Source organism: Apaloderma vittatum, unplaced genomic scaffold, assembly GCF_000703405.1.
Source record: "Apaloderma vittatum isolate BGI_N311 unplaced genomic scaffold, ASM70340v1 scaffold13111, whole genome shotgun sequence".
NCBI lineage: Eukaryota > Metazoa > Chordata > Aves > Trogoniformes > Trogonidae > Apaloderma > Apaloderma vittatum.
In genome coordinates, this window is record NW_009700878.1 from 22,352 (window position 1) to 47,181 (window position 24,830).

Genomic DNA, 24,830 nt, shown 5'->3' on the forward strand with positions numbered 1-24,830 from the left:
GTTGGTTTCATAAATTACACAACATATTTTCTATTTTGGCACACTGGTGTATTTGTTTTCCCTCTATGCTATCCATGCATCACAATTAAAACATTTACAAAAGATGAGTAACAAAAGGCAGGTGAGTTTCTCAGGAGCGGCGAGCTACTGAGCTAACTCCGTAGCTACGCTAACTTGTATTCACAGGCGTACAACATGCCCATGCATACCTGTCTACTACACGGTAAGTCACTGAAGAGTTGGCAATCTGAGTGTACTTTCACTTACCTTTCTAGAACCAAGGTGTTCTGGCTCCTTCTTCATTACCTCCACACCAACACGAGGCATAACTCGATACTGCAGCAGCACATGCTGCGTCAGCTTTATGTGTAAAAGCATGTAGCAGTCACATCTTAATTGCACCCAGAAACCAGGGTCTAAGCAGCAAAGAGTGAAGTTTTGTGTGGCAGAACAGTCCACATAGCTTTAAATAACATATTCAGAAAAAAAAAAATTAACACTGGGTCTGGAGCAGATACCTGTCTGCAAGGTTCATGCATCAGTTCTGCTGAAGCACAATAGTGACAGGAGTGGGAGGTCACAGAGATTCCCCGTCAGTTTTGCATTGGAGAAAATTTCAAAGATGATGCCTGTAAAGTCCTACGAATAATGCTATGAAAAAAATAAATAAATCTGGCATCAACCTGATTTATATTTGTGAGGCACATATAAATGTCTTTTGGCAAGCCCTCCCTCAGCAGTGGTCCAAGAAAATACCGTTACCAAAGAGAACTGGCAGAGAACAAAACTTACTACACCGGTTCAACTAAAGTAATCATTTTCTTTTCTGGTATCAAGTACTTAAGCATCTTTGAAGACATATTAGCATCTTGCTTTATCTTACTGTAAGCCCCTTGTTACAAATGAATACACCACCACAGGCTGAAACCAAGACAGGGACCCCATGTCAAGCCGATTCAGCTGCACCATCCGGACCCGGTTTCCGTTCCAATGTAACAAAGAACTAGAACCTCAGGTCACAGGGGCCCACTGAAGAGCACCAAAAACTTAAGGAATTATCCAGGAGAGCTTTGTATGTTGCAAACATTTTAATGATTACTTTTGAGCTTACACATTGGGTGTTTTTTTAAACTTCAAACTGCAACAAGTTAAATAAATGTTTATAATATACAAAGAAATACAACCAAAAGTAAAACTTGCTTTAAGTGTGCCTTGCACTAGGAACCAGTGTTTTTTAATAGGTTTATTGTTGAGCTGCACAAACACACTTAAGGATTTGATCTTTATAGCAGGGCATTCGAGAAATCAAAATATATTCCCACTTGAAAGAAAAAAAAAAAGAAAAAAGGTTGTGCATGATTATATGCAAAAACCCACTAAAATACTCCAATAGTGCAGGCACCATTAAAAAAGAAAAAGCTGGAGATGCCCATTAACTCTAAGTTTTAAGGAAGCAAGTTTCCGACCAGTTAGCTTAAAGCCAGCAAAACAGGGATCAGTGATGGCAACTGTAGTGTACAAGGTATTAAATGACAAACTTTACACAAATACACTGTTAGAAATTTGTGTCAGTGAACACTGAAAATCTGATGATCTGTTCTTCGGAACAGTCAAACAGAACCACCTTAATTTCCAGTTGTGCAAGCCCTTGAAGCATCACACAGTGTTCTGTGCCAATTTCTTGCTGGCTGTGTAGTTACAAGGATTTATTTTGTCATTAGCAGCTAACAAACTTATTCCACATGTTCCTAAAGCCTCACAGGTGAAAGAAAAGGCAAGTCTCATCAGAGCACAGCGTGGAGATCGTATTTTTTGCACACAAACACAAGAGGCTTTGCTAGTATCAAAAACACTTTCTCATCTCCCAAATGGCAGTCAGCGGCTCAGTTGAGGTGGAAGCCTTTCTCCATCGTAGCAGCTAGCAGACGCTCCCTCATGATCTCCTCCGAAGAATACTCAGGCAACTTTAGGTAATGCACACACGTATTCACGGATGGATAACTTGCATCTGTAGCATCAACCTGAGGAGAAGAAAGAACATTCTTTACTGCAGTTATTTATCACAGCACTCAATATGGAAGCCAAAAGTTCTAAGATCCTCTAAGGTGTAGCATTTGCTGCAAACGTTAACACCAGCTGTCAGGAAACAGCAGCATCAGGAAAGCTACAGACCAACTTCCATGTACTTTATATTAATTCTTTTAGGTTCAAATATGAAATCCAGTAACCGATCTGAAACAGAGGTTGGTACTGAAAGCTTAGCATAGAGTGTCATAAATTAACAACCAAAGAAAGAGAAAAACAAAGCACAACACCAAACCACAAGTTGTTTCTCAGTGGAGCAATGATTACATGCAAAAGCCAAAATCGCCGAAGAAGCCGTACCTTGCGGACAACAGTGAGCCGGGGATGTAGGTTTGCCAGTCCTCCTGGTGGTAGCGTTGAACAACCAGTGGTGAACTGGAGAAAAGCCTTCCTCTCATCCGAAGACATACCACACAAGACTCTCACAAATCGAAGGAATCCAGGGCTTAAAACACATTAAAAATAATTAGTTAAGACAACATTACAAGACAGTGTTTTTTTCATTTCCCTTAACTTGAGACAGTGCAATTACCGTCTTCAGTCATATCTAAGCGGTCACTAAAAATTTCCCAGTGCTTGTTCAGTACCGAGTTCAGAATAAAACACTGCAAGACCCATAAAAGTACTTCCTTAATATACTTCCTGAGTATTACACAGAAAAAAAGTAGGTAAAAAAGGACTTTTCTCCATGCTTATCTTGGAGTGTTATTTGGGAATATTTTGTATGAATGGGAAGAGAAGTCGACAGAGCTCAAGCCTATTCTATGAGAATAATCCAACTGACTATGATCTTAGGACTTTTTCTGCACCACTTCTGCAGTATAAAGCCACTTTGCTTCATATCTGATTTAATTTTTATCCTGTTTAAGACCCTCATGTGAAAAAACAAAAAGGAAAAAAATGTAACAGACTACAACAGATCTTCAAGGAATTGTCCAGGTACTACTGCCTTCATGCATATGAGCCCAGGGAATAAGGTGGAGCAGAGGGCAGGAAGAAAGCACAGCCTGCTGAAACGTGCCCCGAGGTGTCAGGCACCCTCATCGCAGCTGCATCTTTGCTTGCAGGGCACAGTCAATAAAAGAATCGCTCCGCACAGCATCTCAGACTGATCAGGATCCTTCTGCAAACGTGGTTCCAGAAGCAATTTGTCTGTTACTGCTACCAAACATGACAAGCAGCAAAAATAAGCCTCAAATTTAACAAACGCTAAAACATCGAGGTCGCCTCCTGATAGCTAATCACTGGTGTATTTGTTTCTTGCATAGTACATTTTCTTTTTTAACTATGAAGAGAAAGAAATAAGGACAAGTAACAACTATACCCAAATGGACAGAGATTATAACCACTACCAGAGATTTAAGTAACAACTCCAAAATTTTATTAGCCTGTGTTTGCTGCCATTGCATTTCCACTAGTTGTTCCCCCTTTTTTTTTAAATACTCTCTCATCACAAAGACACCAAGAACATCCTAACCTATCTGTTGTAACATACATAGTTAATTCATGCAGTTTTAGACAATCACTTGCTCTTCAGGGACCACCAATCACATCCAGTTTGGCATCTTCAGCTAATAAAAGATCCTGACCACTTTTTCACTTAATGGATCTTTTAGCTACTGTTTTAAAATGACTTAGAATATAAGTACCTATCTCGTGTATATCCCAGTTTAGGTTCAGTGTAATTGATGATATCCTCAGCTGCCCAAGAAGGCGACTGATTTCCACAAAGAATCATCTGAACTTCTTCATGGCTGAAGGAACTCAGCTTCTCCATTGGAAAGACTCTGTTGAAGCCATCTTTAATTTACACAAGATACAGTTATAAGTCAAAACAATACTTAAAAACAACATCAGCAAATCCACTGGATCTTAATCAAACCAGAATCAAACAGGTTTTTAATTAAAGTAAGTGGAACCTCTTGAAAATTAAAAATGGCATAAACTTATGCAAAGGTGTTATGAAATGAATATCTTATCTATTGCATTCTTAACTGAAAAGTTTCTCTTTGAATGCCATTCTATGCCACCACTTTAAACCAGCACACCTGGAACACCTGGTGAGTCCACGTAAGTGCATAGATACCCTGTCATATTTAAAATTACCTCTGAATGCCTCCATCTGTTTCTGGATACCAGTATGCATGCAGAAGTCAAACATCAGGTCTACATACTCCTCTGCATTATCCATTGTTACAGTCTGCAAAGACAACAGATAAATTCACTTTGCATTAGAGTTACTGCTGAGACAGTAAAAATTTAACTGCTGTTTTAAATTGTAAAGGCAGATTGTTCCTTACCTCATCTTCACCACCTGGCTTGAGATCCACGGCTGTAAACCCATATACTTTGGACGAAGGGCAAAACTGAAAATTTAGACTTCAAAATACAAAGACAGTTACTAATTGCAAACAAGCCTGCTATTACTTTTGCAAATACACCAGATGTATAAACTGCACTCCACACACCCCAAAGCATCACACTACATTTCCAACCACTGTTTGTGGATCATTTTGCACATATATGAACAGTGGTGCTGCAATACAGGACTATAATTAGTGACGGACTGCACCGAAAATACATGTTTCAAATCTATGGTACATACAAGCATATTTATAATACACTCACTATTTATTTGGATCTGATAACCAGTGAAAATTTCAGAGTTTGGTAGCTAAGTGATCAGCTTCAAAACTGCTCAAACAGTTTAATTCAGTTCACAAACTCAAAGAAAACCTTTACATTAATTTCCAGCGCTAACAGTCATGGAGCCACGTGATATACTCGGCATCAAGGCTCTTCCATGGGGCTACCTGCCTTCTCTCTGTAAGGAGCCGGGCTGACAGCTGCAAGGCCATAAGCAGTTACTGAACTCCAACCATGCAGCCCTTGCGGCACAACACAATTTTAACACATAACCTGTAATACTAACGGTAGAAAAAAGTTGTTTCAAAAGAAATCGTTTCAAACTACAAGAGATGACATCCTGACACAGGTTTACACAGGTGGGAACTTGTCTATGTTTTTCAGACTTGCTCTAAGTTAGCACAAGTCCTGTTTAATATGGATTCAAACACTGTGCTGCCTGCATATTAAAATAATCTGAAATTTGAATCTGTCCTCTTTAAAAGTTCTTCACAGAACTCTACAAATTTCAGGTTACCATAGCAAGGAAAACTACTGATTCACACTCTTCTAAAGGTCCTTACAAGCATTTGTGTGTTTTAGAGCATCGTAAGGCGTTGCAGTGCAGCCACATTTAACTTTCAGCATTGGAAAACGGAGCAAGTGAGAAGAGAAAACCCTCAAACTAAAGAACAAGAACACAGCTACAGATGGCAAAGTGAATCCTGCTGCATCTCTAATGATTCCCCGTTGCAATATTACTTTTTAAAAATGAAGAGAAACATTCATTTTTCATTATACATGTTGACATTCGTCTCTAACACAGTCCTGTTTACCTATTTATTTATAAATATAAAAACTCTTACCCCAAATCCTCTATGCTAAGTGGAGGCCCCGAACCTGATGGATTCTTCAGCATTAATTCCTGTAGTTTTGTGTTCTTTTCATCTTCTGACAGACTTTTGTTGCCTAAAATTTGACGTCTCTTAATTGCAAGGTCCTTTATTTCTTTTAGAAACCTAGCTCTATGTGGATTTACTAACTCAAAGTCTTCCCATGTTAAAATTCCATTAAACCAGGCAGGAGGTTTAGGTTTTGGTGGATCAAGAATAAATTCTGATTTGGAGTCTTCTTCCAGACTTCCTACTGACAAGGAATCATGCCCTTCTTCTGTAGAAGCCTCCGACTGACTTTCAGTGCAGTGCAAGTCTCTGTCACCTCGTGATTCGTATATCAACTTACTCATGTTACTTTTAATGTCCCCCATACACATGAGTTTAAAAAAAGGCTTAGAAATAGGTAAATCCACAAGTCTATTGTCCTGAATGCATTTAGCCAAGAAAATTCCAAGGAAATGAAAGAGTTTGGTTATTCTTTCAAGTTCATCACTATCTTGTGGGAATGGTGCTGTGAAGAGTCCACATGATCTCTGTACATAGTAGCCAGGGGGCTTCAATCCGCCGCCAATATCCACCTGATTTAAGAGACACACACACACACAAAAGTTGACACTGTTAAAGGTGAATTTAATAATATACCTGTGCTGTTTGATTTACAATACTTGTCTGATAAAAAGAGAATAGGTGAGAAAAGAAGCTGTGAAGCAGAGCAGTCATTCTTGACCATGTTGCATGGCTGCTCGCTGGTCATGTGTCCTCCCCTTCCTAGATCTCTAGCTCATCTTTCTTGCACACAAGAAAATTTAAAATGCAAATTGAAATATACCTGACGAGACTCATCATCTGGAAAATCATCATCACAAAGCCAAGCTCCCAAATCCGTCCTCTGAAATTCTGCTGCCACCAATGCGTAGAATTCCAAGGTAGGACCCAGGCCTGTTCCTTCCTCTCCTAAAAACTCAACCTAGAAAAACAAGAGGAACGTTAAGAATAAAAGAAAATCCTAGTGAACTGTTCTGTTTTGGTTATGGAACAGGATATTCAATATCCCAACCAGTCCATTAGAAATAGCTATCTACCCTTGCTCTGCCAGGCAGATATGCTTTACCTCTAGAACAGATTTTCTGTCTGCATGAATCTGCATCACATTTTCTGCCCATTCCATCAAGGATTCACCTCGCGGAACTTTCACTCTTTCATGTTTGAGACGTCCGACTCTGAATTCTCCTGGATCATCACGTCGCACTGTGCTCGTGGTCCTTGTCCGTTCGACAGTGGCTTCACGTCTGTTCTGTAGCCAGACGATTGCTCTGGAAAAAACCCAAAAAATGTTTTTTCAAAACTCCGGTGTCTACCAGCATGATTATTTTTTTTTAAAAAGTTATAAACTGAAGTATTTCTCAGAAATATTTCAAATGTCCAAGTATGTGCTGCTTCATACTTCACAAGCTAAGAAAAAAAAATAATTTTTATTTACTATGAAGGGCCAGCCATAACTTCTGATGTACCAGATGGATCAAGAACTGTCTGTTTCCAGCGGTGCTGTGTTACTACACTTTTCAAATTACAGTGGAATGAACAAAGGGTGGCGTTTACTGTAGTACTTCCTAATTGCAAATACTCAAAGCTGTTTACTTACTACATCTTTATTACGTACTGCAAGGCAGCTGTACATCAACCACGTTTTACGGCAAGATTTCCTTACTTACACACTTACTAGAGAAGCACAGAACCAAACTTGAGGTGCAGTCAGACACACATTGACCCGTATCAGTGATGGAAGAAGAGCCGCCTCCAAGAGCGGAAGGTATACAAAATCAGAGGTCAAAATTCTTGTCTGTGTTGTCACCTACGCAGCAATAAACCAGCTACAAAGCTACCACCTGTTGGTTGTTTTTCAAGTGCGGTCAAGTGTCACGATAGACACAGACCCACACACATGAACACGTAAGAGTTCATACAGGAGTATACAAATTTTAAGAACAATTTCCAGTATTTCAAGAGCTTAGGAAAGCTCTTTACTTAGCAAGTAAATACCATGCAATGTTTCCTAGTGGAACTAGAAAATTACCTTTTTTCAAAACAAAACACCAACACACATAGTCCAGTTTCCTGGACTGTTTTTCTGGAGAAGTTCTAGTTTTGCCTATTTAGATGATGTAAACTGAGGCCTTACAAGAAATATTTTTTCTTCTCTTCCTTCTTCTTTCTTTTTAAATGCCTCATTTTACACTCTTCATGAGGCACTTCTACTGCATATTAGACGCAACAGTAATTTTTGCAACTCATTGTCTACACTTTTCTTCCTCGTTGGAAAACAAACAAAAAAAATCAGCCAAGAAACCCCCCCCCCCCAATTTTTCCTTCTCATCACATAAGATTAAGTTGGCAAAAAGGTTTACCCTGCATAGTCTCAAGGCAATCACTGCTGCCATCAAAATATTAAGGATTCCTAGGTAACGAAGCACTTTAAAAAGTACCCTTAAATGTTTTAATGTCTGTTTTTGTTACAGTTTCCTTATGGAGCTAACACTAACTTCCAAAATAGCATCTTTTTGTTAGGTTTTGTCTCTTTTGTTAAGACTTTAGCAAATTAAAATAAATGAAACAAACCAACCACCAAAGCATTGTATGAACTATACAAACAAAAAACACGTGCTTTAGCATATGTTTTCAAAAGCCATTTAAGTTTTTTTTCAGATTGTTTTTTATTTTGTTTCTTGCTCCTTAAAGCAATGAACTGCAACCCAGCTGAACTACTGCCCAAGAGGATAATCAAGGTAGAGGTACACAAGCAAGTCTTCAACTCAAGTTGATAAAGGAAATTTCTTCAAAGGAATCTCCTGAAGAATATCAAAGAGAAGGTAGGCTACTCATCATAAACCTCTAACACAATGAACAAGAAACATTTTTTGAAGCTTTTCATCTTCCCTTTTTTTCCCCCCTAAAATCCAGAATGCTTTACGCTTGGCAAGCAAAATCTATCTCGTTAGGATAAGGTCTTTCTGTAAATTAGCAATTAAAAAAGCTACTATATTTTAAAAAATATTTTAATTTTATTGTTTCATTCCATCTTTTTTTTTTTTTTTACCTTGATGCTCCAAATGCTGTGCATGAGAAGTACAACTGTCTTGTTTCAAATGGAATTAAGAAAGGACACTTGCTTGTTAGCTGCTCACACCAGTCTGGCAAAGCTCCACTTGCTAGTGCCAAGGGTTCCTGCAGTTTAATGTAAGGGGAAAAGAAAACCCAAAAACCTTAAGTGTTTCTAATATTAGACTGAGGTTGTCCCAAAAAGTTTGTAACTAAGTACAGAGACATCCAATACACTCAAGTACAGAGTTTTCACCTGTGCCTGAGCAAGTTTGTTTCTGCTCAGCAACTGCCACTTTTTATATAAAAGTTGCTGTATTTTTTTTACTCATATATTAACGTAATACCTCAATCTGTTGCAGAATCTTTGTAGTAATTTTTTTGCTTGTAAATTCGTCTGGTGGAAAGTTAAACTGAGGATGCTCATCTCCTTCTGAAAACAACCAAGAGAAAAGTTTTCCTTTATTTTGTTTTCATTAAAACATTCAAGCAGCTCTGCTGGATAAGTAACTCACCTTCTTGAGAAGTTCGTGCTGCGTAAGGATCACTGGCAACTATATACAAAATGCGAAGTAACTGCAGAACATCTTCTACTCCACAGGAGTTCTGCCCACTGCCAGCTTTGGCCTGAGGTTGTTCCTTTGCCAAACTAAGGATATCTGAACTCTGAAGTGTAGAAATGGCCCCTTGACTTAATCCAGATTTTGATCCATGTTCACAAAAATCCTGTAAAAAGAATTGTTAAAAATGAAAGTTGCATGGGTTACTGTCTTCAGGACTGGGCACTCCAAGGTAATGATTTGGAAAATGAGAACGGTTACTGTGTTTGAACTCAACACTTGGTTAAACTGTGGATGGTTCGACTCATGATTCAAATGCATTTTAACACAACTAAGACATTATTTAAAAAAAAAAAAGGCAGCAAAACCTAAACTTGATATTGGCACGTGAACATCCAACTATCCTACCCATGTCACATCCCTCCTCCACAAGAATCTGTAAAGCTGCAAAACAAAGCACACAGCCATTCATGGTAAAAACGTTTGGATGCAGACATATACCTTGTATGCAGCTATGAGCTGGGAACAATTTCTGTTTTTCCTAATACTTTTATTAGTGCCGGTTAATTTCCAGTGGCGCAGGAAAGCTGAGTCTGCATTCTTCTGCAGGTAGGTTATCAAGTCATTCTTTGGTAATTCATCAGTGCCAAGGTACTGCTCCACATGCTCTACTGACCAGCAACCCTACAACAGGAACCACCAAATGTTGGTCTTTCCTGATTGTAAAGCCTTTAAGATTTCACATGCATTATATACTCTTTTTCAATGGAGCATGCATTTACAATATACTCACTCATAACCTTTAAGTAATTAAAAACTGTTAGTTTTTTTAATGTAGGACTTCAAAAACTGCCTAAGATTTGTTTTGCTTTTGCTTAAACAGCCATAAAAACACGCACAAAGGATCAGAAGTCTTACCATTTTTCCACTTTCTTTCTCTTTATCAGAATCCTTCATTTCTCTGTACATGATTCTAGGTATCAAAACAGTGAGTTAGTATTTCATACTCATAAAACATCCCCTGAATTCTAACATTGACTTGTTAGATATCAGTGACATTTAGATAATATGATGTAAACGTAAAACAGCAATAGCAGCTGCTCTTTGCTGCACAGAACACCTGGGATCATACTCTGATGCCCTGAAGTTCTTAAACTCATATTTAATTTTCCTGATGTTGATATTTCTCTCGCAAAGTAATTTATGTTTCGTTAAATGAGGCTTGAGTAATCAAACCATCCTCAGTGTGCAAATTTCCCAAACCAGTCTTAGGTTCTTCGCTCCACCCGCACCAACTCTTTGGAATTCGAAGTCCTAGGGCAGTTTGCTGTGTACTAACGTAGGAGATACACAGATTGACACCAACTTCTCATGCTTCCTAACTAGAAAATAGTTTTGTTACAGCATACGTTTTTTGACAGGAGGCAACTCAGAAAACAGGTGCACTGCCAAAATCAGAAATAAAGTTGCATTTTTTTTAAACTGCAACCGTGTTATTGCAGTCCTTGCTTTCGTATAGTTTAGTTTTCTCGTACAACAGAAGCTACACTGATGTAGTAAACAGCAAATATATACCATTATACAGTCTTACAATTCCTGTCTGTTACTACAAAGCCAGTAAAATCAAATTAGGGTAGAGAGGAATAGCTGAGGTTAGAAGGGACCTCTGGAGACCTAGCCCAATACTCCTGCTCAAATGACACGTTGAAACAGAATTTCTGATGCTTCAGTTTGAGCTATTTTCTTCTTTTCCTTTCACTTACTGGAAGAGAAGAGGAGCCAATGCTCTGCCTTCCCAACATCCTCCCATGAGGTATTCATCTATATTACTGGTACGATCCCAAAGGTCTTTTTTTCCTCCAGGCTAGACAGTGCCTGATCTCTCAGACTCGCTCCGCATGACAGTTGCCGTAAGCCCTTTAACCACCCTCACAGCCCTTTGCTGGACTCGCTCCAGTGTCTGTGTCTCTCTTGCAGTGAAGAGCCCTGAACTGGACACAGCAGTCCCAGCGTGTCTCTCCAGTGCTGAGCAGAGGGGCAAGATCACATCCCTTGACGCTCCTAACACAGCCCAGGATGCCGACGACCTTTGTTGATGCCAGGGTCTGTCGGTGGCTCACATTCGATTTTACGTCCACCAGGGCACTCCGAGCCTTCTCTGCCAAGATGCTTTCCAGCCAGCTGCCTCCCAGCCTGTACTGGCACATCCAGTTACTTTTCCCCAGCGTTTCCTGCTGGAATTTCATGCAGTCGCTGTCTCCCAAATGCCAGCACAACCACCTGGTGCAACGACTCCTCCTAGTTCTGTTTAGTGTGTAGGCTTGCCAAGGGCCTGCTCTGTCCCATCACGCAGTTCACTAACACAGACGTTCAAGCGTAGTGGATCCGGTATCGATCCCGGGGTACACCAGTTGGATGTCAACACCAACGGTCACAACCATCTGCACCTGGCAGTTCAGGCAGTTTTCAGACGCTATCCATGTCATACTTTATTATTTGTCAATGGGGGAGAACGTGTTCAAAGCTTTGCTGAAGTTAAGGGAAATAACATCTGCTGCTTCCTCCTCATCCTCTGAGTCATCTTATCACAGAAGGGTTAAGCATGACTTCCTCTTCATAAATCTGTGCGACCTACTTCCAATCACCTTCTTGTCCTTAATTGTTTGAAAATGGGTTTCCAGGACTATTTCCATCATCTTTCCAGGGTTGTCAAGGGTCACCAGTCTGTAGTTCCCTAGATATTTCCTGCTCTTCTGGGGAAAAGGAGTGACACTTGTTTTCCTCTAGTCCTCAGAAAGCTATCCCAATCACCATGATAATTCAAAGATAATTAAGAGTAGCCAGCTGCTGCAGGTGCATCACACCAGATCCCATGGACTTGCATGTCCTTTTCCTTAAGGGTTCCCTAATTTTTGTCCCTCACACTCCTCACTAGATTCAACTCAGATGGCCTTAGGCTTTCCTAACCCCATACCTTCATGCTAGGACAACCTCTTTATATCCCTCCTAGGTCACTTGACCCTTCTTCCACCTCTTGCACGCTTCCTTTTGATGTTTTGAGTTCTGTTGGGAATTCCTTGTTCATCCACACAGATCTCCTGCTGTCTCTGCCTGACTTCCCACACATTGGTACAGATTGTTCCTGAGCCTGAAGGAAACGATTCTTGAAAAATCAGTCATCCCTCCTGGACGTGACTTCTCCCTGAGACTATATCCCCATCCAATTCTTCTAAGCAGATCCCTAAACAAACCAAATTCTGCTCTCTTGGTCAATTGCTTGACTTGTGAAATATTACTGACAAGTCACAGTGGAGCATTAGATTCTATGACTTTGTTTTGTAGTCACAGCACAAGTTTTAAAAACAGTAAGAACACAACACAACCAAAACTAACTCCAGCACTGCATCCCACAGAGAGGGAAAATAACATAAATCAGCATTCACATCTGTTTCCTAATCAGTCACAGCGTTCTCTGTAAAAAAATAACAAACTTGTGAGCTTACGTGTAAGTTGGCTCCCAAATACGTCTGAGTTTGTCTGATTTCACATTGCCATTACAGGAAAGCTGTAACAATTTCTGCACATAGTAAAAGATGGTAGATCGAAAGTTCGTTAAGGGCAGTTCTACTTCTCGAGTTGTTCCAAGACCTGAAACTTTCAAGGTAAGTGCTAAACGTGGCGAAGGCATGCACTCAACCTCTTCCAAGAGTTCTGAATGAGGTGTACCTGCAGGTGAAGAATCATTTGAGAAGCCATCAATACAAATATACAATGCAGGACAAGCTGGCTTACACATTAACGAAGTGGCTCAATACGGAAGCGTGAAGACATCCTACACATACGCCAAAGCAACAACACTGCGCTCTAACTGTGGGCTGCACCTAAGGGCTACAACCACAGCACCACTTTATGTGAGTACAGCTAAGGGGAATTTCTGAAATTCCTGCTGATCCGTAACGTCTTGATGACATCCCCTTTAACATTACCACAGCACATGCATTCCTCTTTTCATCCACCATTATCTTTCAGTTGCATTGACTCCTTTCAGTTCGTCAAAATCAAGAGCGGCTCATTTCTAACTAAAATAAACCTACAAATTCCTTTCTGTAATGAATCTTTTGACTACACCCACACTGCTAAAGCAGCATGAACTAAGCTGTGCTGCTGGTTGAACAGACTGCTCAGTTACTGCTTTAGCTTTCCCCTTGCCCTTTCAACAAGTCCTCTCCAAATAAAGCTACTCTGGATAGCTTAACGCACAGACTGATCCCTGCACGTGGAACCAGACACAGCAAGAGATTTACTACTAATCACTAACCCAAGTTAGATTCATGAGTACGTTTATTTTACACAGCACTTAATTTACTTTTCCCCCAGTAATGCTTGGACCTGCAGGTCATTCAAAAAGAGAAAGCCATACGGCCACAAAAGCATGTTGTACTGGTTAAACACAGGCCCTCGACAGCAAGTCTCCATCCTAAAGGTAGATGAAGAATGACAAGCGTCATGGCACCATTACCTGGTGGAGGGATTTCTAGGTCAGTTGTCTGTTGAACATTAGTACGACCAGGTCTTGGGTCAAAAGCAGGAACCAGAGCAGAAAACTGCCGTTTTAATACATAATCATCATCCCACGTTCTTCTACGACCTCCTTTGGTTTCATACTCCTCTTCTTCCTAAAAAAAACCCCACAGCCCAACACCAAAAAAACCCCACAAGTTGTTTTTTAGATCCTGCTACAAAGAATCATTTGATCCAAAATTCAGAAGTTAGATAGGCAATACAAAAGGGTCAGAGCTAGCGTGTAACAGTATTAGCCCCATCTAACTGGTCAAGCAAGAATCTAGGAATTATCAAAACCACGGACATACAGAGATCAACATAAGTGGGGTAACCTCACAACAAGTGTATTTACCATTTGTAGAAAGAATGAAACTTTCCATTAAGCACCAGAACAGGGAAATAGAGATTACTGTAGACCAGGAAGATTGGTGTAGATGTTTCATGTATTGCACAAACCTTAGAATATCAAAGATTCAAATATATCAATGGTGTCAAAATAAACACCTTTTTTCTAAAACCAAGAAGTTTGGTATTTTTGAAGTGTGTGTACATATATATATAGAGAGAGATATAATGTATACATTTTATCAACAGATTAAATAAAGTATCAAAATACTGTAACTATTATGGTGGGAAGAAAAACCTAATTTTCAATAAGCTTTAGCAAGTATTAATTACTTATGACTTTTTAACGACAAGCTTTTAATCTGTTCAAGCCCTCACTGGAAGAATTATCCAGTACATCAGAGGGAAGAGGACTGGAACACAAGAAAGGAAAATTTTCTTTTCCAGATCCAGTTCTCGTTGTGTAATCTTAAGTAAAGACAAGCTATTTCTGCTTGTCCAACGAACAATACCAGTAACTCTATTCAATCATTTTGGGGAAGTGATCAATCCACAAGCTAAGGTTATGGTTTGCATTGCAGATCCAATTAAGTAGTACTGGCTTCTCCATTCCTAACTTTGTATCTTTGTGCAGATGAAATAACAAAATACTTGGCAATGTACTTTCTATTAAAAGCATCATCACACTAGGTTAAAATGCTAAATATTTTGGCTCAAACGATTAAAAGTTTGCTTCACACCAGCCTACAGTTAAATGTGTCCCAGAAGCCTATCGCTGCAAAATTCAACGGCCTATCCACAATTTCATCAGCCAGTGAAGTAGCTCGACCATTTCTACTGTCAGCTTGTTCCCAGGCCTTTTGTAAGATGTTGGTTCTGACCTAGAAGGTCCTAGGGTGTGCTGGTGCTCAAAAGCACTTTTCTCTAGAATAAACATGTTTAAGGTGGTGCAATCAAACTTGTACAGAAATGGGAGTGCCCTGTTACCTGCCCTATGAAGTGAGGCCTTTCAATTTTATCCACCCATTTGAAGGCACGAGATAACAATTTCTTAATACCCAAAATATATCTGAGAAGGGGGAAAGGAGATAATGAACAGTCTTTGTAAAATAGTATTCAGTGTGAAGCCCACCGCAAAAGATTTAACAGTCTTAAAGGACTGGTACTCCAAACTAGTAGTCTGAAATCTAAACACATTTGTTCTAATTAATGGAAATCTAGCTAGCACCCCGCACTGCCAAAAAAATCTGAGGATTTTCAATGCATCTGTTAGTCAATTATGATATCATCTATGCTAACTATACTGTACCATAACTTCCTCATATTCTTGATCTTCTTGGTTATCATCTTCATTTTCATCATCTTCTTCATCTGGTTCAGGTAGATCCTCATCATCATCCAACTCTGCCAACAGAGTACTAGCTCGGCAGCTATCGAGAAAATCTATAATACATATAATAACATTTACATACTGAACAAAACCCATGAATAACATATAAAGCAAAATTTTGAAAATCAGAGAACAGAAGCATCGGGCAGAGTAAAAAAAAATAAATCTCACTTAAACCAGAAAAAATAGAAAATTAAAACGTTGCTTATGGCATAGTAAGATTAAAAGCATATGACTGACAAAAACTCCAGGGGTCTACTCAATAGCAAAACTAACCAAAGAAGCACTTAACATTTATATATTTAAGAGTGATCAGTTTCTCATTTGTTTATATCATTTTATAATTACATTAAAATGACACAAGATTGAAAAAAATGGTACACAAATGTATACTGTCCAATCCTGTCCAATTAATTTTAAAAACAGGTTAGTGACTTCATTTTCACTAAGAATGTGTGGCTTAGACCTCAAATTATAATGTAAAGGATGTTTAAAATAAACATTTAATTGTGACATTTTTAAGATTCAATTGCGACTTAATTTCTGTAACAAGAAGCTGAAAACAGAGATAAAGTTCAACTTTACCTCCACCTAGTAGTACTAAGACTTAAGAAACAACCTCCCGACACCAGACAAGAAGCTCAACGCAAATCCCAGGTGGACTGGGAAGAATCTTTTCCATTTCCCTATGCCCATATGATCTTTACCACCCAAACACCCTTGGAATTGTTGCCAACGTCCCAACTATAAGGTATTACTACTTTAATGTTACTTTAATATTACTTTAAGGTAATTCTATTTTGCCCAGTCTTTTATGATGCATCTTCTGACTTGGCACCCAGTCAAAATGACAAATAATAATTAAAAGAATAAAGGGAAATGGCATAAGCAGATAGCCCAATTGATCTCCTCCAAGCAGCTGAATTACAACATCCATTGAAATTACCAGGTATTTTTAAAACAATTTCAATAGGCAACAAAATAGAACATGATACTAATCCACCAAATTTTGAATGAAGTTTCTATTCTTGAAAGAACACCTCGCAATCCAGTAAACTTTACACGGGGAAGTATTCTCCCGTGTCTAGCCCAGGTTTTTCTTGACTTCATTTCATCAACTTGATTCCTAGCTATTATCAACTTAGTTAACTAAAATCTTCTTTCACAGTATTCATGTCCCACAAGTAACTTCAGTCCTAGTGTCTAATTCTAGTGTGTAATGCCCACAGAACTCTGCATTCTGTTTCTCAAATCATATTATTCCATTCTCTGTGTCATTTTAATTTCTGTATTCTTCCCAATTATTTTTCAATTACCATTATTTTACTGAGCTACCTGGAACCTCATATACTATTTTAACTGTATAACGTGTCTAACAACAGATGCTTTTTAATCACCGCGCAATGCACACAGTACCTCAGACCGAACAGGTGGCATTCCTACACAACACTATAAGAAATAACGTTTTGATTTTAATTACAGTCATATGCAAACTACTTTAGATGCTGAAGTTATTTGATTACGGAAAAGACTGAGTGACTAAATAAACTACAACAAAAATGAGAATAACATGGGATAGAAAGTGCTGAACAGAGAGACCTGAAACATGAAAAATACTACGTTAACATTATTCTACTTACTGCCTTGGAGAACTAGTAACATACGAACAGTTGAACTTTCAAATATTTTTCAGTAAATAAACTACTACCACAGGAGAAAAATCGTAACAGGAGAAAAGGAGAAATCATTAATGGGAAGTCTGCTTACGTTCATTGAAAAATGAAACTTACCATATAAAGAATATTCTGCCTCCTGCCCTGTATCGCTCTCACTAGATGTTGATGTTAGGCTAGTAGTTAGGGTATTACTAAGCGACTGACCAACAGACAAAACTGTAGTTGCTGTGGCTACATTGCTGCTGCTAGTAACACTGGATGTAGACATGGTCACTGTTGATGTGGTACCAGTTGTAGTCAGATTAGGAAAACTTTGGGCACCCATAAGAGGAGAAGCTATAGATAAAGATATGGTAAGATAAAATAAATTATTTGATGACTTGAAGGTACAATTTACATGCATGACTCCTGTGTCAAAAGACATAATTGGGGTTGAAAAATTATCAGAAGTGTCATTCTACGACATAGAGTAACAGACTAAAGGGAAAGGGTTTCCCTGTGCAAAAGCACACCCTTACAACGCAGATGCCCACCTAAGCACACATTTACAGCAAATAATTTGATTAAATAAATCCCCCAAACCCACCGTAAATCTGAAATTACTTAATTTCATTTTTAACACGTAAAAAAATATTTTTGAAATCTACTACTCCAGTAACATGTCTGTCTTTAAACTTAAGATGTAATTTAAACTCTAAATGGCAACATAATTGAAATTATACAGGGAGAAGTTTAACTACATATAAATTAATTGAGAACAGAACATGACAACAAATGTGAAACTTTGGATTTTTGTGCATTATTCAGAAGTTCTTCAAGCAGCTCTACCTTGTTATATTCCAACACAACTACTAACATAGGTTCCTGATGGGCACCAAGCCTGGGGTGGTACCACTGCAAATCATGTGGCTTAATACCCTACCTACATTGGGTGACTTCTGGAGCAACAACTAAGAAGTTACCTTGCTGTATATTCAAATAAAAACACTAGAAATGCAGTTTAGTTAACTGAACTCACTATAAAAAAAGAATTTCAGGTAGAGTCCATAGCCGAGTATATCTATGTGCAACCACACAATTACGTCCCAAACTTCAAAACATTTTCTCATGTGCTTTTCTTCAAGCACAGGAGATGAATCACATTTGCACATGCAAATCTGAGGGGTCACCTATGCTTAAACCTTTTGTTTTTTCAATCTACCTGTTCTAATATCTATCAAATGCAAGTTTTGCAGCTTTAAAGTGAACACGTTCATTATTGCAGCTTATGTAAACTGAGGCACCGCTTTCCTAAACAAATAAATAAATAATCTAAATCCTGAATTTCAGACCATTATCATCAAGGTTTCCAAAGGTTACTATCTTCAGAGAAGGATACAACACAGCAGAGAAGCATATTACTGTTTCTAATCTGCTATTTGTCAAATATGCTTTTTTTTCTTTTTTTCCCCTGGAGGTACATAAGTAAGTTTGTAAATAAAAATATAAAAATGGAAACAAAACATGACTCAAGCAAATATAGTGCTTGAAATCATTTCTATGCATATGGAGGGAAGGAGTAAAATTTAAATTTAGGTTTGTTAATAAACCAATGATCATCTCTACAAAAGCACAGAAATTTTCCAAACCAAAGAGTTTTTCTTTTGTTGCTTAAGAACTTGAAAATAAGCTGTTCAGTATTCATATCTTTCATCTAATTGTAATTAATAACAGCAAACTCTTTGCTGTTATAATAAAGACACAACCAAAATCCATTAAGTGCCAGCATTTCATTTGCTCTGAATACAAGAACAAATTGGAACCGGCTTCCGCAGGCACCACTGAACTCCTGGCAACTGCTGCTGTTCTTAAATGCAACAACCACAGCAAGTCCAGAAAGACTTGTACCCCTCATCACGATTTCAGGCTTGACTTTTTGGGCTGATTTGTTTTGGGGTGGTGGGGTGTGTTTCTACACCTGCATAGGCCATAGAGAAAAAAATAATAGCATTTAAAAAAAAAAAGTGCCCAAGCTTTTTATAATGCTGTACTAGAACTCTGGCAAGATTGCTCCTATATAGACTCTGATTTCTTTCTGGGGCACGAATTCCCATTCAGAGTTTCCATTTGTATAAAATGTATATGAAAAAATAACTCCTACATGTTTAAAGTATGAATATTTTAATATTAAATCATTTTTTTCTTTTGCCACATTTGTTATTTCCAACTTTAGCATTACATGATATCAAACATTAATGTAATCATGAATGACTGATGAACTATCTTACTATTGTTTTTGAAAAATGCTCCCTCTCCCCTCAGCACAAAGCTAGTCAGTACCTCTGGTTCTAAAGTATCTGCCTAAAAGGGGATCAATTACTGGAAATCTTCCCTTGAATATCTTATTCACATTTTTACTGCAGGCTGCACACATTGTCTCTCCCCAATATCCCAACAGGAATGCAAGAATACATTAAAAAAAACCTTCTCAACAAAAATGAAAACTGTCAATATTAGGAAAAAAATGCTAAAAGCAAGCAGCTCATTTTTTCAATAAGGAAGCACAGAAGTCCTAGAGAAGCACAAAATCTTAACAAGAAACTGAGTGCTTCTTTTTGGCTTACATAATTTTTTCTAACTTGCCTGTCTCGTGAAATGGAGCGCTTTGGTTAAAATTCTACCTCTTATCACTGGCCAAAACACCTAACATGCTGGGTGAGTAACAGCTCTGCTCTCAAGAGTCACAAGAGTGAACTCACACAGTTTACAACTTAACTGCTAATATCTTGATCCTACATATAATGTAAGGACAAATTTTCTAAAACAATATGCTTTAAGAGGTTGCCAAATCTCAGCCTTAACGACCATACCATCTTTAGAAGACAAGCGGTTATTACGGTACATTAAGTCACTTGGCCCGACAGATTACAGGAATCTACCAAAATCTCATCATACTGCAGTTTACTTTTTCCTTCTACTGTGTTCTCAGGTCCCAAGCTCAGAGACTTCACAATACGCACAAACTGCCCTTCCTGAGGAAAATGGAAAAGGAACGGGGATAGGCAGATGCAAGGTGAGGATGCAACACCTACACAGGTCAGAAAGCAAGTGTCTTGCATTAGCTCCTGATGCTAGTCTTTCAGCCTCGAAAAAATACTCCCCTCTCTACCTAAGCATGTAATGAATACCAAATTCAAATTATTTCCTACTTGATGAGCTACTCTGACATCACAGGACAATGTAACACTTGCCAGCTGACGTAAACTCTGTGAGCTTTGCCCAAGTTCTGTGGGCACACACAAGGTCAAGGCTCTTCTAAGGTCCTTTCCCTATCAGGTCAACAGAATCCAAACTTCTTTAAGCGTAATGAAAGCCAAAATAACACCAAAAGCTTCAACTAAAAATAAACGTAGCTTACTTACTTGCAGTACTCATGACATTTCTTCCCAAAGTATTAGTATTGTTATCACTGCTACTTCGGCTTAAATTCATGTTGTTTGTGGCATTGGTACGCGCTATGTTTGCCACCCTTCGTACGAAGGACTCCAGGCTGGAAGTTTCTCGAGATGATAAGTTTGGAACGCTTGCGCTGGAGCTCATCGGTGCCCCAGCAGCCAACAAAGAACTGACCGAGAGTCTGTTACTCGCTGAAGAGCTTAGAGGTCGTTGAGAAGCTGCTTCTTTATTCGTCAGTTCGGAGACTGAACTCACGTCAGGAGAGCTTACGCTAACAATTCCCATGGATATAGCACTGGACTCGCCCGGAGCACGGATTGAGTTCTCAGGACCTAACTTCCTCTCTGCATTCTCGTTTCCCATGTCCGCTGTCAAGGTGCTGGTGCTGGCACTGGAAGATGACCCTACTTCGGCCTGCGGCACGCTATCAGCAGAAGACAGAACCACAATGGGTTCATGGACGTCAGGGCCTGAAACTATATTTTGCTCCATTACACTTTCTGATCTCCGCTCCATTTTGGTCGAACCCAAGCTGATGTCGCTGCTACTGGCCACGCTACACACAGAACTGCTGCTTCCTTTTCTACTTGAGGAGCCTGCAGCAGCAGTCGTCTTGTCTGGACAGTTGTTTTTCACCAAGCTGCTCCATGACTGCGTTGTGCCTGAAACAGTGGATGAAACAGGTTTGGGTGATGCCGCTGAATCAGGGTCGTACCCTGGTGCAAGCTTGAGGTCAAACTTTCCTTCTGCGCCCATACGGTAAGAGTTAGAGCCACCAGCATCCCAGGTGACATCAATCCAGCCTGGAAAGGGACAGGAGTTTGTGAGACCCAGCAGAAAGCAGACAGGAGCGCGTCAGACAGTAGCTCCACAATGTGGGATCAGATTCTCATAAGGGCTGCACGTCCCAATTAATAAAATCGCTAAATAAACCTTAACGCCAATTAAAAAGGAAGCATTTAAATCCAAGCGATCCAGTATTTAAAAATGCTGTTAATGCTGAGGCAGCAAGCGCAACCAGCCTCTACCTTCAGGGTCCCAGGATTCAGTCAAAAGTAAAGTTTCCTTCAGGAAGGAACCCGACTTACTAGGATTTCTCAAAATTTCATTATTAGATTTTCTAATAACAGAAATGTGTATTAAAATGTATAATTATAACCTGACTAATCCCTGTCAAAAATTGTAATTCTTGCAAGGACATTCTACGATGTTTTGCTTCACTGAATGTTTGTGGATAAGCATATTTACCTGACAGTTGGGATATTTACTCTTGTCCTACAAAGTGAAAGAATTAATTTACTAATATTCAGCATTTTAGTTCATTAATTTCTCCTGGATCACAGAGAATGTCTGTCAAAGTTTAGTGGCCAGCCCAGCCCTAAACTTTGACAAATTTAGACAGATTCAAGCCTTTCTTATTCGTTAGAAAAGTCTTACAGGCAGGTAAGGCCTATTTCAAGTAAGATTTCAGGGTTGCAAAAAGAGTATGTTTCATAGAATGAAACTTCATACTGGGACCAAAACAACATTAGGGGAAAAAAAAAAAAATGCTCCCCGTCAATTCCTTTTTTAAATGATTATTTAGAGTATCAGTATTTTTTTAACAGTTGAATGGAAGAAATTTGCAACAATGAGGGTAACATGCAAAATTCATCTAACTAGGACAGGGGCAAACCAATCTATTCTTGCTTCTTAGAGGGTGTACCACAATCTCAGTCACCTAGAAAAATTCCTTTTACGATTTCCTAGCATATGTGAACTGCAACAAAACTTGGTGTCACTATTTTAATTGATACACATTTTCTTTAAAAACAAAGTCTCTAAACCTCAGTCATCTTCTGCAATCTCAGAGAGAAATTCAAAACAAGATGTCAGGTCCAGATGTCAAAACTTGTGTATCAATTAAAATAGTGACACCATTTTCTTTAAAAACAAAGTCTCTAAACCTCAGTCATCTTCTGCAATCTCAGAGAGAAATTCAAAACAAGATGTCAGGTCCAGATGTAAACATACATTTTTCTTTAATAAAACAGAATAAAGTTAATTTGAAGTAAAATATTCTTTAGTACTGTCAGGTGTATTTTTACCTTATAACTATCAAAAAGTTATCACTTCTAGACCAAAACAGAAGATCAAGGCCAAATTTCTATTTAGAAATATCACTCTGGAGGAAGAGTATTTAAAAACGGATCAAGTTTTCAGATGAGGTAAGTAAACATCTCATCCCCGCATGAGCAGGTTTAGATTATGTTACTCTTATTCTTTTGTGATTTTATTCCATCTTCAGGGCTATATCCGAGTAGTTTCACGTCATTTTTTAAACACATACTTTGTACTTGGACTCTTACTGTTGCATTTTTACAGGCCTAAAACAACTCAAGATTTGTTTAAACTTGGGAATAGTGACAAAAAAGTCAATGGGATACTATTTTCAAAACACTCTTTGAAGGACAACTGTAGCAGGAATAAGAGTCTCCTGATGTATGTTTCACCACGTGATAAATGAACTTCAACCTCACCTACACTAAACACGGGACAGTTTTACTGTAACATAGGAACAAACACACTGATTTAGTAAAATACTACTCACCATTAATACCTAAAGTCTTGAAACTGAGAATGTGGCTACGGATACGGTTGCATCTGATAAGAGCAATATGCAGATGATGGGAAAATTCCCTAAAAGCTATACTGAATGGCTTAAATACGACTGAAACGTTAAAAACACCAGCATCTATTCTGGAGTCTTCAATATCTTAGCTCCCTGAGCGCCAACTTCCCTGGCTGTTGCAGGTTTTTTATTTTGCTCCGTAAGTTAATCACTTCCCATGTTTTTCATTAAAAAAATAACTACTTGATCCCAATGAAGCCAGCAAGGTAGGAAAGGTACAGGATACAAAAAAAGACAAGAAAAATATTGCAAATGCTAAGCTAGAAGAAATGAAGAAGGTAATTATAGATTTTGCAGGCCCAAAGCTCAATTAATCAGTTTGCATCAATCACCTTCATATACTTTTTCCTCTTTGTAATGAATGTCTAAATAAAAAATTGGTATTTAATAAAGCAAAGTTCTACAGAAGTTTCATTTACAGCAAGTTGGGTGTTTTGTTTCATGCACTAAAAAGGCATTTCACTAATGGACTGCAACAGCTGTCATATTTGAGTTCCTTCTCCTCAAAATATTTAAAAATTTATCAAGTTCTTCAAGATACTACAAAGGAAACGCTTACATGCTACCTGTTCCACATGAGCTAATGGTGCTACAGTCATTGACAAATTCCAGCAACTCGTGCTCACCGTTATGCAATTCTCCGGTAACGGTGCCTTCGCCTTGCGGGCTCCCGTCCTGATCTCTCCACTTCCAATCGATTCCTCTGATGACACGAGCTCCTGGCACCATGTACTTCAACACCTGAGAGCGAACCAGACGTCGCTGCCTTCGCAGATTTGCTTCAGCTTCTTTAGCAGCTTTTCCTACAAGGAACGTACGTTGACATGAGAAGACTGAAAAACACTGAACGGGGAGTAATTTTGACTTTGTTTTGAAGCAAGTTTCACTGTACAAGTTAACCTGCTTTTTCCTGCTGATTTTGATATTGTACATTCCTTAGCATTTTAAGAGAACAAACAGGATGAGCTCATCCTTTTTCTTACCCAGCTGATCTTCACATACTCCATTCACAGTGCCATAAAGTTCAAATCCAGACAGGGAGAGGTAGTGTGTTTGCCCACTGGCATTCTTTCCCATTTGTTTTATTCTAACATGTCTCCAACCTTGTTTCTCATCTTTTGGAGGATCTAAAGGCCATGTTGCTGTAGACCTTTAAATTTATTAGAAAGAGGACATGAGTGAGGGAACAAAAATAATGATTAAAAAACCAACAAAAAAGCAAAATCAAAACAACTTAGTATCAAAGCAAAGAAAACCAATACACTGATAATTTATATGCAAAAAACAGAAAACTGCCAAGACTACAAGATACATAAAAGCTATTAGCCCTAGAGACAAACTCTGGATGAGTGCTGATGTTACTATTTTCTCAGAAGAATATCAAATGCAAAATTAACAATGTCAGAAAAGCATAAATGTCATTTCACGAACCACACAGAAAACTCAGGAATCACACAGAATCACAGAATGTCAGGGGTTGGAAGGGAC

The 24,830-nt window shown here is 38.7% G+C and overlaps 1 protein-coding gene across 1 annotated transcript in view; it reads right to left on the bottom strand.

Annotated features, from left to right (window-relative positions):
• Positions 1 to 1,073: 1,073 nt before the first annotated feature.
• HECTD1 (HECT domain containing E3 ubiquitin protein ligase 1) overlaps positions 1,074 to 24,830 on the bottom strand; it is a 59,280-nt gene continuing 35,523 nt past the window's right edge. The window contains exons 22-41 of the mRNA XM_009878926.1: positions 24,326 to 24,492; positions 23,969 to 24,145; positions 20,638 to 21,474; positions 17,351 to 17,572; positions 15,480 to 15,613; positions 13,782 to 13,938; positions 12,766 to 12,988; positions 10,181 to 10,235; positions 9,764 to 9,946; positions 9,218 to 9,428; positions 9,050 to 9,135; positions 8,701 to 8,828; positions 6,718 to 6,919; positions 6,436 to 6,573; positions 5,577 to 6,184; positions 4,386 to 4,464; positions 4,192 to 4,285; positions 3,735 to 3,885; positions 2,386 to 2,530; positions 1,074 to 2,021 (exon numbers count right to left, since the gene is read on the bottom strand). Coding sequence (XP_009877228.1) covers positions 1,884 to 2,021; positions 2,386 to 2,530; positions 3,735 to 3,885; positions 4,192 to 4,285; positions 4,386 to 4,464; positions 5,577 to 6,184; positions 6,436 to 6,573; positions 6,718 to 6,919; positions 8,701 to 8,828; positions 9,050 to 9,135; positions 9,218 to 9,428; positions 9,764 to 9,946; positions 10,181 to 10,235; positions 12,766 to 12,988; positions 13,782 to 13,938; positions 15,480 to 15,613; positions 17,351 to 17,572; positions 20,638 to 21,474; positions 23,969 to 24,145; positions 24,326 to 24,492 — 4,135 coding nt within the window. The 3' untranslated portion in view covers positions 1,074 to 1,883. The remainder of the gene's footprint in view (positions 2,022 to 2,385; positions 2,531 to 3,734; positions 3,886 to 4,191; positions 4,286 to 4,385; positions 4,465 to 5,576; positions 6,185 to 6,435; positions 6,574 to 6,717; positions 6,920 to 8,700; positions 8,829 to 9,049; positions 9,136 to 9,217; positions 9,429 to 9,763; positions 9,947 to 10,180; positions 10,236 to 12,765; positions 12,989 to 13,781; positions 13,939 to 15,479; positions 15,614 to 17,350; positions 17,573 to 20,637; positions 21,475 to 23,968; positions 24,146 to 24,325; positions 24,493 to 24,830) is intronic.